Below are 17,331 nucleotides of genomic sequence, written 5' to 3' on the forward strand. Positions count from 1 at the left end.
CAGATGAGGTACTTGAACTGTTTCTTGAAGAATGAGCAGAGGAGTAGTGAGAAGGAGAAGAAAGGCATTTTAGATAGATGGACTAGCATAGGAAAGATACTGACATGAACATTTGTGGCACGTGAAGGAGACTTGTATATACTTTCTTCCCCTTTCTTAAAGGCATTACAGTACCTGCGTAAACTGTGCAACCATCCAGCATTAGTCTTAACACCTCAACACCCAGAGTTCAAGAATACTACTGAGAAACTCGCGGTTCAGAATTCTTCTCTCCATGATATTCAACATGCCCCTAAACTCTCGGCTTTGAAACAAGTAAGTAGGTCTTCTAAGTGCTTAGATGTGTGTTGTACATTCTTGGTCTGTAACAGTAGGTAAATTTGCTTTTCCAAAAGATTACTGAGGTGTTTACTATTTCTTTTATTTTAAAATTTGGCTTGTTAAATTTTTGATACAGCTTTTTAAAAAATTGTGGTGAAATATATAACATAGTATATGCCGTTTTAACCATTTTTAACTAGAATTCTATGGCATTAACAACATTCACAGTGTTATGTAACCATTACCACTATTTATTTCCAAAATTTTTCCATCAACCAAATAGAAACTCTGTACCTGTTAAGCAATAACTTCCCACTCCCCTTTCTGTAACCCCAGGGAACCTCGAATCTACTTTCTGTCGGTATGAATTTGCCTGTTCTAAATATTTCATGTACGTGGAACCATATTGTTGTTCTTTTGTGGCCGGCTTATTTCACTTATTTTCAAGGTTCATTCATGTTAGAGCACATATCAGCACTTCATTCATTTTTATGGCTGGATAATAGTCCTTTGTTGTTGTTGTTATTACCACCACCAGTACATTTTGTTTATCCAGTCATGTGTTGATGACACTTGGGTTGTTTCCACCTTCTGGCTATTGTGAATAATGCTGCAATGAACATTAGCTTGTTTGAGTCCCTCTTTTTAGTTCTTTTAGATATTAGACCTAAGAGTGGAATTGCTGGATTATATAGCAATTCTATGTTTAACTTTTTCAGGAACTGCCAAACTGCTTTCCACAGTGGCTGCAACATTTACATTCCCAAGCTATGTGCCAGGGTTCTGATTTCCCTACATCCTCACCAACACTTATTTTCCTTTTTTTTTAGTATAGCCGTCACAATAGGTATGAAGTGGTATCGCATTGTTGATTTGATTTGCTATTCCTATTGACTAATGATGTTGTTTTCATGTGCTTATTGGGACATTTGTATATCTTCTTTGGAGAAATGCCCGTTTAAGTCCTTTGACTGTTTTTTCATTGGGTTGTCTTTTGGTTGAGTTTTAGGAGTTTATATTCTAGATATTAAGCCTTTATCAGATACGTGATTTGCAAATACTTTCTCCCATTCTGTAGATGGTCTTTTAACTTTCTTGGTCATGTCCTCCATGGTGTCTGATGAGAAAAGGGGTGTTCATCTCATTGAGAATCCCTTTTACATGAAGTCACTTTTGGGAATTCCCTGGCAGTCCAGTGGTTAGGACTTGGCGCTTTCACTGCCGGGGCCCGGGTTTGATCCCTGGTTGGGAGACAAAGATCCCACAGGTCATGTGGTGGTGGTGGGGTGGTCACTTTTCTCTTGGTGTCGTCAAGATTTCGCTTTTTGTCTTTGTCTTTCAACAGCTTGATTATATGTGTCAGTGTGGATCACTGGAATTAATTTTTCTAGGAACTGCTTGCTCTGCCATTTGCTCATGTCACTCTTGGCATAACTGTTAAAAATGGAGTTTTAAAAAATTCTGGAATTTGGAAAGCTTAAATTAAAGGAACCAATTTCAAGTTAATGTAAATGTTAATACCATTTAGTTTTTCTAGCCTTAAAAATTAAGATCTTATTGTAAAACCTGGACTTTATTGTTTTAGCTTTTTGTAGTTATTCTGGCTTAAATTTTATTGAGAATAAATAACAGATGAAGATTTTAGATTTCACATGGTCTAGTGTAGAAAATGTTATAAATGAGAGCCCCAAATGCTAATCTGCTTTTCAGGTCACAGGTAAGTTAACCTTTTCTCACCACAAAGAGGAATATTTATTTTGGTGAGATTGACTGCCTACTTTTATTGGACATCTGTGTAACAATTGATTCTTTTTTCAAGTTGCTGTTGGACTGTGGTTTGGGAAATGGCAGCACTTCCGAGAGTGGCACAGAGTCTGTTGTAGCCCAGCACAGGATACTGATCTTCTGTCAGCTTAAAAGCATGCTTGATATAGTAGAGCACGATCTTCTCAAGCCTCACTTACCCTCTGTCACTTACTTGAGATTAGATGGTAGCATACCTCCTGGTCAGAGGCATTCCATTGTTTCACGGTGAGTGGCTTCTAAAATCTTACAAATCAAGTTATAGTCAATTTATTATTATTACTTACATAGAAGTTTGCCTCATGAAATATCTTCTTTGGCTAGATATTTGCAAATGTGGTTTTTTTTGTATAATTCAACCCAACTAAACCTTTACCTTTTTAAAATACAGAACTGCAGAAATATAATTGAATAGTTTGTTTAGTTAGGGGGAAAAAAGTGTGACTGTATTAGGAAAGCACTCCTAAGGGCATGAAAGAAATTTAAGGCATCAACAAAAAACAGGTAACTGCTTTCCCCTCATCTGTTTATGGGAGTTGGGGCAGGAGGAAGCAAACAAGTGGCTTAACTAAGCTCTTTATCCTGATCCCTCTGTCTCTGCTGAAAACAAGTTGGAAGCTGGCCTAGCTTGGAAGCAGAATCACTGAGTACAGTGTTCTTACGTGTGGTCTGCTCCCTCTGCACTGGAAATCGCAGGGGTTCATTTTTAAAAATGCATATTCCTAGGTTCTGTCCCAGGCCTGCTGACTTCAAGAGTGGGCATTTTTAACAAGCATCCCTAAGAGATTTTTAGGCACAAAACAGAGACCCACGAAGGGACTTTGAACCCGGGTTTGACTCTGACTCTACCATTGAGGCAGTGTTCTCTTGGGCCTGTTTATTATCCATACAGCCTGAGAGTCTCTCAAATAACAATAATAATATCTTATAGAGCTATTGTAAGAAATAACATAAAGCATATAAAGTACAAAGCCCATTGCCTGACTCAGAGTGAGTAATAAATGGTAGCTTAGTAATGTTAGTTTTTCTTTTTCCTAGAAGCCACCAGATGTCCTTTGTCAATATCTTCTAGGACTAGTACAATTTTAGCAACCCTCAGCACGCTAATCTTCTAACTTCCCTGACTGATCTAACCTTTCTCTACACTCTTCTGTCTCCATATGTTAAAGGTTCATAGTTGGGTTTTGTCTTAATTATAATTAGTGTTCCATTTTTGCATCCATTTTGCAATTGGACTTAATTGCTAGGTATGAAATTTCTGACATGTTCTAGAATACCTTCTTTCTACTACTAAAGATGTTATGTATATTAAAAGAAGATAGTCTGAACTCAGGTGGTCACAGAAATGTCTATGTCGTGGATTATAAAGCAGTGTTCTCATTTGTGCTCTTTAATTTTTATTAAACAGTTCAGTTTCTGTTACTTGAACTTTAGGAAGAAATGTACTAATTTTATTTTTTAATATCTATGTTTTTAGGTTTAACAACGATCCATCCATAGATGTTCTCTTACTTACAACTCACGTTGGTGGCCTGGGGCTTAACTTAACAGGCGCTGACACAGTGGTATTTGTGGAGCATGACTGGAATCCCATGCGTGATCTACAAGCCATGGACCGGGCCCATCGCATTGGGCAGGTAAAAAGTCAGCACTCACAAGTGTTAACTTGTGCACTGGGAAAAATAACTCCCCCCAAAAGACAGGAAGCCTTGGTTTAAGTTCCTGCTCTTATGTTAGTAAGGGTTGTGACGTTAGGCAAGTCACTTAATTTTGTGGCACCATTTCCTCACGTGCTAAATGAGGTGCCTGGGCTAAGAAAACCTGGGAAACTGTCCATTCCTAATATTCTGTGATCGTCTACAAACATTTTAAGGTCATGGGCACAGATAAAGAAAACACAATCCTAATTCAATGGTAGTTAAGCACTTAGTACAAGTATGCAAGCCCTCTGACTTCGTAAATCTCAAAATTTACTTACCCATTTATTCATGCTACAGTTGCTTAACTTCTTTTTCTCATTCAGAAACGTGTGGTTAACGTGTACCGATTGATAACCAGAGGAACGTTGGAAGAGAAAATAATGGGTTTGCAGAAGTTCAAGATGAACATAGCAAATACTGTTATTAGCCAAGAGAATTCCAGTTTGCAGACTATGGGGACAGATCAACTCCTTGATCTGTTTACTCTTGATAAGGTAAAGAACTTCTTATACAATTTGTTGTATCTTTAATGTATTCACAGACTTCCTGGGACTGCTTGGTAAAAGTATTAAAAGGAGCAGCAAAAGCCATTCACTTTAGTATCACCTAGACAACCCTTTGAGGGAATTTTTGATGTCCAGCTAAAACTCTCCAGGATACTAGGGCATGTTTGAAGGTCTGACATTCTGATTGATGTCTCCAGTGTCTTCCCCAGGTTTTCTTTCTTAGTCCCTACCTGCTAAAGGACAGCTGTTTCTGGAGTCAGCTAGACCTGGGTCTGTGTTTCTTGCCCTGCCTCCTATTAACTGGCGACCTTAGGCAAATTAACTTCTCTGACCATCTTCAGCCTTGGCAGAATAACAATGCCTATGTTACTAGAGTTATGAAAATAATAAATAGTAGCTATTGTTGTTAATGTGGATGATGGAACTAATATATATCAGATAACAATCCATTATCAAAGGATGCACCAGCTGGAAATATTGGTTGGTCTAATAATGTAAAACTAATAGGGTTGGATTTAAAGTCCTGTGTAGGTTCAGAAAACCAACTGTACACTCAGTATAAATTAGGGTGAGAAATGGCCTTATATAATGCAATTAAACCAGCTGTAATAACAGAATTATAGTGTCCAAATGTGAGAGAAAGTAGTTCCACTCTACTCTGTGTGTGTTAAGCCACATTTAGAATACTGTCTGGTTCTGGGTGCTGCATTTTAAACAGTAACAAATCAGTGAATCCCCAAAAGATGGCCAGAATGGAGAAGAGTTCTTCAATCATGTCACATAAGGGAGATTGAAAGAACAGGATCTGTGTAACCCAGAAAAAAAGGCTCAAAGAAACATGGATTGCTTCAAATGTATTTTATTCCATTTGAAAGAACATTCTTATGGGTGACTTTCAGTGAGCAGAAACTGGGCTCAAGGGGTGTTCCAAGGAAGCAAGAACTACTGCCATAAAGGATCTTATTGGCAAAATTTGAATATGGACTACATATGAGATCATGTTAATATACCAATATTGAATTTCCTTAATTTGATCTTTGTACTTTGGTTATGTAAGAGAATGTCCTTGTTCTTGGGATAAAGGGGCATAATATCTACAACCTACTCTCAGATGGTTTTGGGAAAGGCTGATAATTTAACTATATATCTAACATATACACAGGTGTGTGTATATATATATATACACACACACACACACACACACACAGGGGAGAAGAATGACAAAGCCAAGTGACACAGTTAACAGTGAATTCTTTGCAATGTTCTTAAAATTCTTCTCAAATACAAAGCGTAAAATGATAAATTATTAGGGCTGTGGGAAAATAGGCTATTTTATGAGTTCACGAACTTACCCATGTTTTGAAGTGTTTAACTCTTGAAAAAGTGCAATGTTAGAAACAACTATGATATTTTAAAGGAAAATAAAATTTCTGAAATTAATCTTTCATTTTATCTTTCTGCCAATTTTTCTTAAGGACGGCAAAGCAGAAAAAGCTGACACCTCTACTTCTGGAAAAGCAAGTATGAAATCAGTTCTTGAAAACCTGAGCGATCTGTGGGATCAAGAGCAATACGATTCAGAGTACAGCCTGGAAAATTTCATGCATTCTCTCAAATAACTATCAGATATTGTAAATGCAATTGCTGCTAGTTCAGTAACATTTCTGCTGATATTCAGCAAATTTCAAAGTTTATGGTGAACTTTTTAGCTCAATGTGTAAATAGATCTGAAGAATATTCAGCATAACGCTGGTTCTTGTTTCACTGGGGGGAACAGGTTATTCTCAAACATTTGCACTGTATTAAATTTAAATGTTGATGTGAGTGGTTTAAATTTTACACATGCTGAATCGCTGCAGAGCCGAGGAACCAAACCAGTTTACATGTGCTACCATGAGGTGTTCCTATCTTTACATAGCAGTCACTTTGTACAGGATAGTATCCATGAGTACGTTAGTGTTCATGTACATTTTTCCTTTTAAAGAGAACTTGTTTTTATAAATGATTAAAACTAGGGCTTTTTTTTTTTTGTATAAAAGCCTTTAATGAGCCATAATTTTAAGAATAATGACCGCAATACTGGTCACTCTTGGAACATGAAAATCTTAGACAAGTAATTGAACCAAACCTTTGGTGGAAACGTTTATATATTTAATGCAATGGCATAGTGTTGTTCAAATCTTTAACATCATTTTGTTAACTTTTAAAACATCAACTATTCTAAATACAGGTAATGTTCTATTTAAGGCTATCATAACATCCTATTAAGAGGGTGTTCTTTTAATTTATCTAAGGGCTAGGATATAGCCAGATTCTGAGGACATATCTACTCAATAGGTTTCAATCGTGTATATATATATATATATATATATATATATATATATATATATACACACACACATATATATATATATATATATAAAATATATATTTTTTGTAACTATGAACCTATACAGTTTTCCAGAAGTAGATTTTACACTGTTTAGAATTTCAAAACCTATGGTGAAAAGACTGTTTATCGTAGTAATGCATGACTGTAGCATAAAAGGGAGAAATGATTCCTTTATACACACAAACATACATAAATACACATATCTATATGCACAGATGTACCTATCCTGCATCCGAAAGGGTGCTTGGTATTGGCACTAAAATCGTGTAGTTTATACCGGGCAGCAATAAGTGGGCATGAAGCTGATTAGTGTTAGAAAAGTGAGCTCAATAGTGAGGGTGGGTATATGTATATAGATATGCATGTATGTGTATGTATATAATTTTATATATTTCACACATAAATTAATACATGCCTGTGTGCATATATATGTATGGGATATATTTGTATATACATGTACAGGAAATAAACATCCCCCAGGTTTGTGGCTGGCCATACACATAGGCATTGGTTTCAAAACCATCAGACCTCAGCTGTAAAATAACTTTTTGTTAAAATAAAGTTATATTGTTCTGCAGCATTTAGACATGGATATGTGTCACATTTCAGTAGCTTTGACAACCATACTGTAACATTAAACATAGCATTCCACAAGAGAATAAAAAAAAGATTTAACCGTAAAAATATGTGCAACTGTGTGTTATTTGTAGGAAATGATCACTAGAAAAAGCAAAAGATTATTAGTTTAGATATGGTCAAAAAATGCTCAAGATCTTTTTTCTTACTAATTAAATGGTTATTTTTTCATTATTTAGGATTTACAGTCAAATTTGGTGGAAGACAAAAAGGAAATTCTTGACTTTATACAGAATATCCACTGTACATAGCACAGAGAAGCTGTTTGGGAATGTGACCACTCAGAGGCAAAAGTGGGGGGACTATAAGAGCATAATAGAAATGACAGAAAAGTAACAGTGTTGCATCACATATCTGTTCCAAATATTTAATCCCAGTACAATCGTATACCTCCCGATTAAAGATAGACCTCCCACTTTCCCAGAATACATGCTGGCATCAGTGGAATCTAAGTGAAACTGATTGCAGGAACATCTGTTTTCAAGTGCCAGAGTACTCAGTGTGAATCTACGAAGCAAAAACTTGAGTTGTGTCAATAAACAAAATATTTGCTAGTCACACAAATCAGTCTCAGACATCAAAAACTGCCTCCTGCTTAAAGAAAGGGTTCCCACCAGTCTCTAGTAAATTCCCTTAAACCAGTGAAGTTCTGTTGAAGAATATAGGGGCTAATATCCTACTACCTGTGTAGGGACAACAGCCATGGTTTCAGGCTCACAGGAGAAAGTGGAACTATAACTTAATCCTCTCCATAAAGCCACAAAGAGTTCACGTATTGAAACAGGACTAGTAGAACTGTCCAAGAGCCCAGAATCACAAAGTCATCTATGAGAAATCAGAATCCCAGAATACCTGTACCAAAGGTAAGTAAGGTTGGGTTATTTTAAATGTATAGCTATAAGAACCACAAATTAAGAAAATAACATATCAACTCTGGGACCCTAGCAGAAGCAAACAAAACTGCCCTATAGGAACAGTTTCAGATAGGGTCCCTTAGGATTGCCACAGGGAAAAGCTTCTAAGATTAAACTCACACACACACAATCTACAGGAGGCAATGAACTACCAGGAGGAAGAGTCAGCAGATGCAAATAGGAAAATTCGTTATTTCAAAACTGCAAATAGGGACTTCCCTGGTGGTCCAATGGTAAAGAAACCACCTTACAATGCAGGGGACGAGGGTTTGATCCCTGGTCAGGGAACTAAGATCCTACATGCCACGGGGCAACTAGGCCTGCGCCACAGCTACTGAGCTCACGCGCCACAACTAGAGAGCCTGCGTGCCACAAACTACAGAGCCCACATGCTCTGGAACCCACGAGCCACAACTACAGAGCCCACATGCCCTGGAGCCTGCACACCACAACTAGAGAGAAGCCCACGTGCCACAAAAAAAAGCCCATGTGCCACAACGAGAGATCCCGCATGCCTCAGCGAAGATCCTGCGTGCTGCAGCTAAGACCCAATGCAGACAAAAATTAAATAATCTTTAATAAAGTTATTTTAAAAAATAGAATAAAAACTGCAAATAGAATAATCTGAAAGACCATAAAGTAATGATTAATTAGATATGAAAATAAGGAAAACATTATTTAAAAGTTAGGCAGGGCTTCCCTGGTGGCACAGTGGTTGAGAGTCCGCCTGCCGATGCAGGGGACACAGGTTCGTGCCCCAGTCTGGGAAGATCCCACATGTCACAGAGCGGCTAGGCCTGTGAGCCATGGCCGCTGAGCCTGCGCATCCAGAGCCTGTGCTCTGCAACGGGAGAGGCCACGACAGTGAGAGGCCCGCGTACCGCAAAAATAAATAAAAATAAAAGGCAAATTTGAAACATTCATAAATGAAAAAAAGTCATAAATTGAAAACTTGATAGTCATCAACACAGATTAGACACAGGTGAAGAGAGAATGTGAATTGGGAGACTGATCTTATAAAATCATCTATGATGGGATGCAGAGATGGATTGATAGAAACTATGAAAGGGCAGGCAAAAATGGGAGAGGGAATGAGAGCACCTAATAATACAGTTCATAGGAGGGTCCAGAAGGAATGGGATATGGGAAAAGAGACGAAGTCGTCTTTGACTTAACTCTAATTATTACACACCCCTGCATCCAGTCTATCAGCAAGTTCTACCATCTCTGGCTCCAAAATATATTCCAAGTCTGTTCACCATTCTCCATCTCTACTACTACTGCTATAGTTTCCACCATCATCTTGACTCTTCAGGACTACTGTATTCTAACTGGTCTTCCCTCTTGCCAAGCCTCCCATGACTTCGTATAACACTCATACTGAATCTGAACTCCTTACCATGGTATACAAGCCCTACATGTTCTGGCCCCTGCCCATCTCTCTCACTTTCATCATATCCCACCATATTTACCCCAGTCAAGTCAGTCTGTCCCCCTGCTAATGCCTCAATGTAAAACCAAATGTGTTTCCATCTCGATTTTGGTTCTTGTACAGCTTGGTGTCATGGGGAGATACAGAATACTGAAAAAGGAACAGATTGGGAAGGGGGAGAGTAGGAAATCAAGAATTGTCTTTTGGTTGTTAAATTGAGATCCTTGTTATATCAAAGGAGAGATGTTGAATCTAGAGCTCAAAGGAAAGGTCAAGACTAGAGAGAGAAATTTGGAAGATAGTATTTTTAAGGAATGTATGGGACTGAATGAGGTCTCCTGTGGTGTTATTTATATAGTGAAGTAGTATACAGCAGTGAAAAATCAATGACTATAGTAAAACATGGATAAATCTCAAAAACGATGTTGAATGAAAAAAATAAAATATGTATAGTTTCAGTCTATATAAAGACTGAAAACAGGTAAAAATGAAACACTGTTTAGGGATATACAAACAAATCACATATATGGTTATTTCACATCTGAAACATAAAAAACTGAGTGACAGGGCTTCCTTGGTGGCGCAGTGGTTGAGAGTCCGCCTGCCGATGCAGGGGACACGGGTTTGTGCCCTGGTCTGGGAAGATCCCACGTGCCGCAGAGCGGCTGGGCCTGTGAGCCATGGCCGGAGCCTGTGCGTCCGGAAACTGTGCTCCACAACGGGAGAGGCCACAACAGTGAGAGGCCCGCGTACCGAAAAAAAAAAAAAAACAAACAAAAAAAAAACTGACAGTCACATGCACAACACGTATTGATCACTTCCTACTCTGTACCAAACACAATGGGAGAAGCTTAAAGACCAGTGAGGAGGAAGGATACCTTAGCCAACAACTGATATGGTTACATTAATTTCAGAAGTAGTAGACCTCAAGGCAAAAAATATTACTTACAGTAAAGAGGGGTACCTCATAATGATAAAGTGATTTCAGTTAACCAGGAGGTTATACCAACTCCAAACTGATACACACCTCAAAATCCATAAAGGAAAAATAGACAACTACATAAAAGGAAATGGACAGGTCCAAGGTCATAGTTAGAGATTTTAACACATCTCTTTCAGTAGAACAAGCAGGCAAAAAAAAAAAAAAAAGCAACAGGATATAGACAATTTGAATAATATGGTTGACAAATGTGACTTAATTGACATACCTAGACATACCCAGCAACTCCAGAATACATTCTTTAGAAGCTTATGTGGCAGATTCACCACAATTGACCATATGCTGAGCCATAATGCAAGTCCTGGCAAATTTTAAGAAATTAAAATCACAAATACAGTGTCCACTTTCTCCACTCCTATTCAGGAGAGTGTAGTATTGGCATAAAGATAGATCAAAGATAAACTTAAGGTCCTTCCTTGTGCAATATGACAATAAAAGGAAAGCACACACATCAGAAAATAAGAGACAAAACTTTTGACTTACAATGTCTATGTAGAAAATTCCGAAGAATCTACAAAAAAGCTACTAGAATTGAGTTTAGGAAGTTCTCAGGATACAAAGTCAATATACAAAAAGTCAAATGTGTTTTTATACTTGGCAATAAAAAATTGGAAACCGAAAATTTTAAACATACTTTATATAAAAGCACCAAAATCCATAAAATAAATCTTAGAAAACATGTAAAAGGTTTGTGTGCTGAAAACTACAAAAATGCTGATGAAGGAAATCAAAAAGATAATAAAAAATAGAGATACATATTATGTATCAAAACTCAAAATTGTTAAGATTTTTCAGTTCTCTCCATACAGATCTATAGACACAAAGCAATTCCAATCAAAGTTTCCAGGAGGACATTTTGTACATATCAAACTGATGCTAAAATTTATATGGGAAGGCAAAGGAACCATAGTAATCAAAGAAAATTATGAAAAAGGAAACAGTTGTAAGACTTACACTGCCAGATTTTAAAGCTTACTATAAATGTATAGTAGTCAAGAGAGTGTAGTACTGGCATAAAGACAGATTAATGGAACAGAACAGACTGCCTACAAATATACTGACACTTAAATAGTCAATTGATTTTCTACAAAGGCGCTAAGGCAACTCAATGGACAAGATAATCTTTTCAAAAAGTGTATGTCCATATGCTAAAAAAAAAATAATAATAACCCACAACTCCAAACATACCTTATATCTTATGCAAAATTTAATTCAAAGTAAAACGTGGACATACATGATAAACCTAAGGCCGTTTAACTTCTATAGAAACAGAAAACATCAGAGAAAATTTTTGTGATGTTAGGTTGGGCAAAGATTTCTTAGAAATTATACTATAAACATGATCCATAGGAGAAAAAATGTAAGTTGTACTTTGGAAAAAAGTAAGAACTTCCACTATTTGAAAGACACTAGAAAGAATGAAGAGCCACAGCATGAGAGAAAATATTTCCAAATCACATATCTGATAAAAGGCTTATATCTTGAACATATCAAGAATACATAAAGAACTAAAACTCAGTAAGCAACCCAATTTAAAAACAAGCAAAAGATTCGAACAGATACATCACCAAATAAGATATATGAAAGACAAATAAGCACATGAAAACAGATTCAAAATGTTCAACATCTTTTCCAATAGTGTGTAGCGGTATATCCACTACAATTACACACCTATGAAAATAATTCAAAATTTTAAAAACTGACAATATGAACTGCTGATGAAGATGCAAAGTGGTATGGCCACTTTGGAAAACAGTTTGGCTGTTTCTTAAAAAGTTAAGCATACACTTACCAGATGACCCACCAATCCCATTCCGAGTTATTTACCTGAGTGTAATGAAATATGTTCCCACAAAAACTTGTACACAAATGTTTACAGCAGCTTTATTCATAACAGACAAAGGAAGCAAACCACCCAAATGTCCATTAACTGACAAATGGATACATTTGACAAATGGCTATTTTGCCATAAAAATGAATAAAGTACTGATGTATGCTACAGTATGGATGAACCTTGAAAACATTTTGCTAAGTGTAAGCACTTAGTCACAGAAGACCACGTAGTGTATGATTACAATCATATGAAACATCCAGAATGGAGAACCATATAGAGACAGAAAGAAAACTAGTGATTACTTTAGGCTGGGAGTGTGGTATAGGTGGGTGATAGGGAAAGAGTTCAGATTTCTTTGTGAAGTGATGAAAATGTTCTAAAATTAATTGTGGTGATGGTTGCATGTACCTGTGAATATATCAAAAACCACTGAATTGTACACTGAAAATGCGTAAACTGTATATGAATTATATCTCAAGAATTTTTTTAAAAAAAGAGTTTCTAGGGAAAGCCAAAAGAAAGAGGGGAGACAAAAACAAGGACACTAGGGGAAACTGAAGCCCCCAACACCTACAATTACGGCAAACGTTAAACAGAGCCTAACTCACAGCAAAATAGACATAAAATCTCACACTAAAGGCCTATTTACCTATTTCCCAATATGTCATGCCCAGCTTTCAACAAAAAAATTACAAACAAGCTAGGGCAAGAAAAGACACAATCTGAAGAGACAAAGCATGATTACCAGACTTTGGAATTATCATATTAGAAATTTAATGGCCATACTACCCAAAGCAATCTACATATTTAATGAGATTCCTATCAAATTATCCATGACATTTTCCACAGAACTAAAACAAATAATCCTAAAATTTATATGGAACATAAAAGACCCAGGATTGCCAAAGTAATCCTGAGGAAAAACAACAAAGCAGGAGGCATAACCTCCCAGACTTCAGACGATACTACAAAGCTACAGTAATCAAAACAGTGTGGTATTGACACAAAAACAGACATATGGATCAATGGAACAGAATAGAGAGCCCAGAAATAAAGCCACACACCTATGATCAATTAATCTTCAACAAAGGAGGCAAGAGTATACAATGAAGACAAGACAGTCTCTTCAGCAAGTGGTATAGGGAAAGCTGGACAGCCACATGAAAATCAATGAAATTAGATCACACCATCACACCATACACAAAAATAAACTCAAAATGGCTTAAATGGGAGGGAGGGAGATACAAGAGGGAAGAGATATGGGAACATATGTATATGTATAACTGATTCATTTTGTTATAAAGCAGAAACTAACACACCATTGTAAAGCAATTTTACCCCAATAAAGATGTTAAAAAAAAATGGCTTAAAGACTTAAACACAAGACATGACACCATAAAACTCTTAGAAGAGAATAGAGGCAAAACATTATCTGACATAAATTATGCCAATGTTTTCTTAGGTCAGTCGCCCAAAGCAATAGAAATAAAAGCAAAAATAAACACATGGAACCTAATAAAACTTACGAGTCTTTATACAGCAAAGACAACCATAAGCAAAATGAAAAGACAACCTATGGACTGGGAGAAAATAGTTGTAAATGATGCGACCAACAAGGGCTGATTTCCAAAATATACAAACAGTACATACAACTCAACAACAAAAACAACCCAATCGAAAAATGGGCAGAAGACCTAAATAGACATTTCTCTAAAGAAGACATACAGGGGCTTCCCTGGTGGTGCAGTGGTTGAGAGTCCGCCTGCTGATGCAGAGGATACGGGTTCGTGCCCCGGTCCGGGAAGATCCCACATGCCACGGAGCAGCTGGGCCTGTGAGCCATGGCTGCTGAGCCTGCGCATCCGGAGCCTGTGCTCCACAACGGGAGATGCCACTACAGTGAGAGGCCCGCGTACCATAAAAAAAAAAAAAAAAAAAAGAAGACATACAGATGGCCAAAAGGCACATGAAAAGATGATCAACACTGCTAACTATTAAAGAAATGTAAATCAAAACTACAATAAGTGGGCTTCCCTGGTGGCGCAGTGGTTGAGGGTCCGCCTGCCGATGCAGGGGACACGGGTTCGTGCCCTGGTCTGGGAGGATCCCGCATGCCGCGGAGCGGCTGGGCCCGTGAGCCATGGCCGCTGAGCCTGCGCGTCTGGAGCCTGTGCTCTGCAACGGGAGAGGCCACAGCAGTGAGAGGCCCGCGCACCGCAAAAAAAAAAAAAAAAAAAAAACTACAATAAGATACCACCTCACACCTGTCAGAAGGGCCATCATCAAAAAGTCCACAAATAATAAATGCTGGAGAGCATGTGGAGAAAAGGAAACCCCCTTACACGTTGGTGGGAATGTAAATTGGTGCAGTCACTATGGAAAACAGTGGGGAGGTTCCTCAAAAAACAAAAAAATAGAGTTGCCATATGATCCAGCAATCCCATTCCTGGGCATATATCCAGACAAAACTATAATTCAAAAAGATACACGCATCCCTATGTTCACAGCAGCACTATTTACAATAGCCAAGACATGGAAACAACCTAAATGTTCACTGACACATGAATGGATAAAGAAAATGTGGTACATATAGACAGTGGAATACTACTCATCCATAAAAAGGAAAGAAATAATGCCATTTGCAGCAACATGGATGGACCGAGAGATTATCATACTAAATGAAGTCAGAAAAAAAAAGCCAAATACCATATGATATCACTTATATGTGTAATCTAAAATATGACACGAACTTATTTACAAAACAGAAACAGACACACAGACATAGAGAACAGAACTGTGGTTGCAAAGGGCGGGGTAGGGGAGGGATGGAGTGGGAGTTTGGGATTACTAGATGCAAACTATTACATATAGAATGGATAAACAACAAGGTCCTACTGTATAGCACAGGGAACTATATTCAATATCCTGTGATAAACCATAATGGAAAAGAATATGAGAGACTTCCCTCGTGGTCCAGTGGTTAAGAATCCACCTTCCAATGCAGGGATGCAGGTTTCATCCCTGGTCAGGGAACTAAGATCCCACAATCCATGAGGCAACTAAGCTCACGCACCACAACACTGAGCCCGTGCACCACAACTAGAAAGCCCATGTGCTCTGGAGCCCGCCTGCCACAACTAGAGAGCCCACGTGCTGCAACTACTGAGCCCACGTGCTCTGGAGCCTGCACACTGCAACTACTGAACACATGCACTCTGGAGCTCATGCACCACGACTAGAGAGAAGCCCACGTGCCTCAACGGAGAGTCTGTGTCCTGCAACGAAAGATCCCATGTGCTGCAACTAAGAACTGACGCAGCCAAAAATAAATATTTTTTAAAAAGAGAATATGAAAAACAATGTGTATATATATATGTGTGTGTATAACTTACTCACTTTGCTGTACAGCAGAAATTAACACAACATTGTAAATCAACAATACTTCAATACAATTTTTTGAAAAAAGGAAATGCTAAAAGTCAAAAACACTGTAACAGAAATGAAAAATACCTTTGATGGGCTCACAGTAGACTTGACACTGAGTCAGTGGATTTGAAGATATGTTAATAAAAACTTCCCAAACTGAAATGAAAATAAAAACAATGAAAAAGACAACACTATTCAAGAATTGAGAGAAAATTACAGTGTAACACATGCATAATGGAATAGCAGAAGTAGAGAGAGAGAGGGAGCAAAAAGAAATATTTTAAGTAATAATGACTGAGAATTTTCCAAAATTAATGTCACAGAGCAAACCACAGATCCAGGAAGCTCCGAAACACCAGGCAGAATAAATCCCCACCCCACCAAATTTGCACCTAGGCATACCATATTTAAACTGTAGAAAATCAAAGACAAAAATTTTTGAAAGAAGCCAGAAGAAAAAAACACCTTACCTATGGAGGAACAATGATAAAACTTACATCAGACTTATCTTCACAAATCATGCAAGCAAAAAAGGACTGGATTAAAATATTTAAAGTAGTGAAAGAAAAAAATCCACCTACCTACAATTCTGTATCAAACAAAACTATCCTTCAAAAATGGAGCAATAAAGACTTTCTAAGACAAATAAAAACTGAGGGAATTTGTCACCAGTCAACCTGCCTTGCACAGAGTATTAAAAGAAATTCTTCAGAGAGAGGGAAAATGATATAGGTCAGAAATTCAGATCTACATAAAGAAAGGAAGAACATGAAAAGGAAAGAAAATAAAATAAAACCTTTTACTTTCAAAATTCGTAATCTAATAGTAACTATTCAAAATAACAGCAAGAATATATTTGCTGATTATAGCTTATATGTAAGTGAAATGAATGACAGCCATGCTATAAGGGACAAGAAGGAAGAACTGGAAATACTCTATTATAAGGTATCTGCACTACCCATGAAGCATGGAATAGTGTTATTGGAAAGTGGACAGGGCTTCCCTGGTGGCGCAGTGGTTGAGAGTCCGCCTGCCGATGCAGGGGACACGGGTTCACGCCCCGGTCTGGGAGGATCCCACATGCCACGGAGCGGCTGGGCCTGTGAGCCATGGCTGCTGAGCCTGCGCGTCTGGAGCCTGTGCTCCACAACGGGAGAGGTCACAACAGTGAGAGGCCTGCGGACCGCAAAAAAAAAAAAAAAAAAAGAAAGTTGACATAGATTAGTGTAAATGCAAACTGCAAACCCTAGGGCTTCTAGTAAAAAATAATTTGTTAAAGAAGTATAATTGAAGTTCTAAGAAATGAGAGAAAAGGAACTTCCCTGGTGGTGCAGTTGTTAAGAGGCCACACTCCCAATGCAGCAGGC

At 37.7% G+C, this 17,331-nt stretch overlaps 1 protein-coding gene across 1 annotated transcript in view; it reads left to right on the forward strand.

The window, feature by feature from the left end:
• The window catches only part of BTAF1 (B-TFIID TATA-box binding protein associated factor 1), a 93,168-nt gene extending 86,808 nt beyond the window's left edge, over positions 1–6,360 (forward strand). The window contains exons 34-38 of the mRNA XM_032608293.1: positions 163–315; positions 2,141–2,352; positions 3,602–3,761; positions 4,148–4,318; positions 5,806–6,360. Coding sequence (XP_032464184.1) covers positions 163–315; positions 2,141–2,352; positions 3,602–3,761; positions 4,148–4,318; positions 5,806–5,949 — 840 coding nt within the window. The 3' untranslated portion in view covers positions 5,950–6,360. The remainder of the gene's footprint in view (positions 1–162; positions 316–2,140; positions 2,353–3,601; positions 3,762–4,147; positions 4,319–5,805) is intronic.
• The last annotated feature ends 10,971 nt before the right edge of the window (positions 6,361–17,331 follow it).

Source organism: Phocoena sinus, chromosome 16, assembly GCF_008692025.1.
Source record: "Phocoena sinus isolate mPhoSin1 chromosome 16, mPhoSin1.pri, whole genome shotgun sequence".
Lineage (NCBI taxonomy): Eukaryota > Metazoa > Chordata > Mammalia > Artiodactyla > Phocoenidae > Phocoena > Phocoena sinus.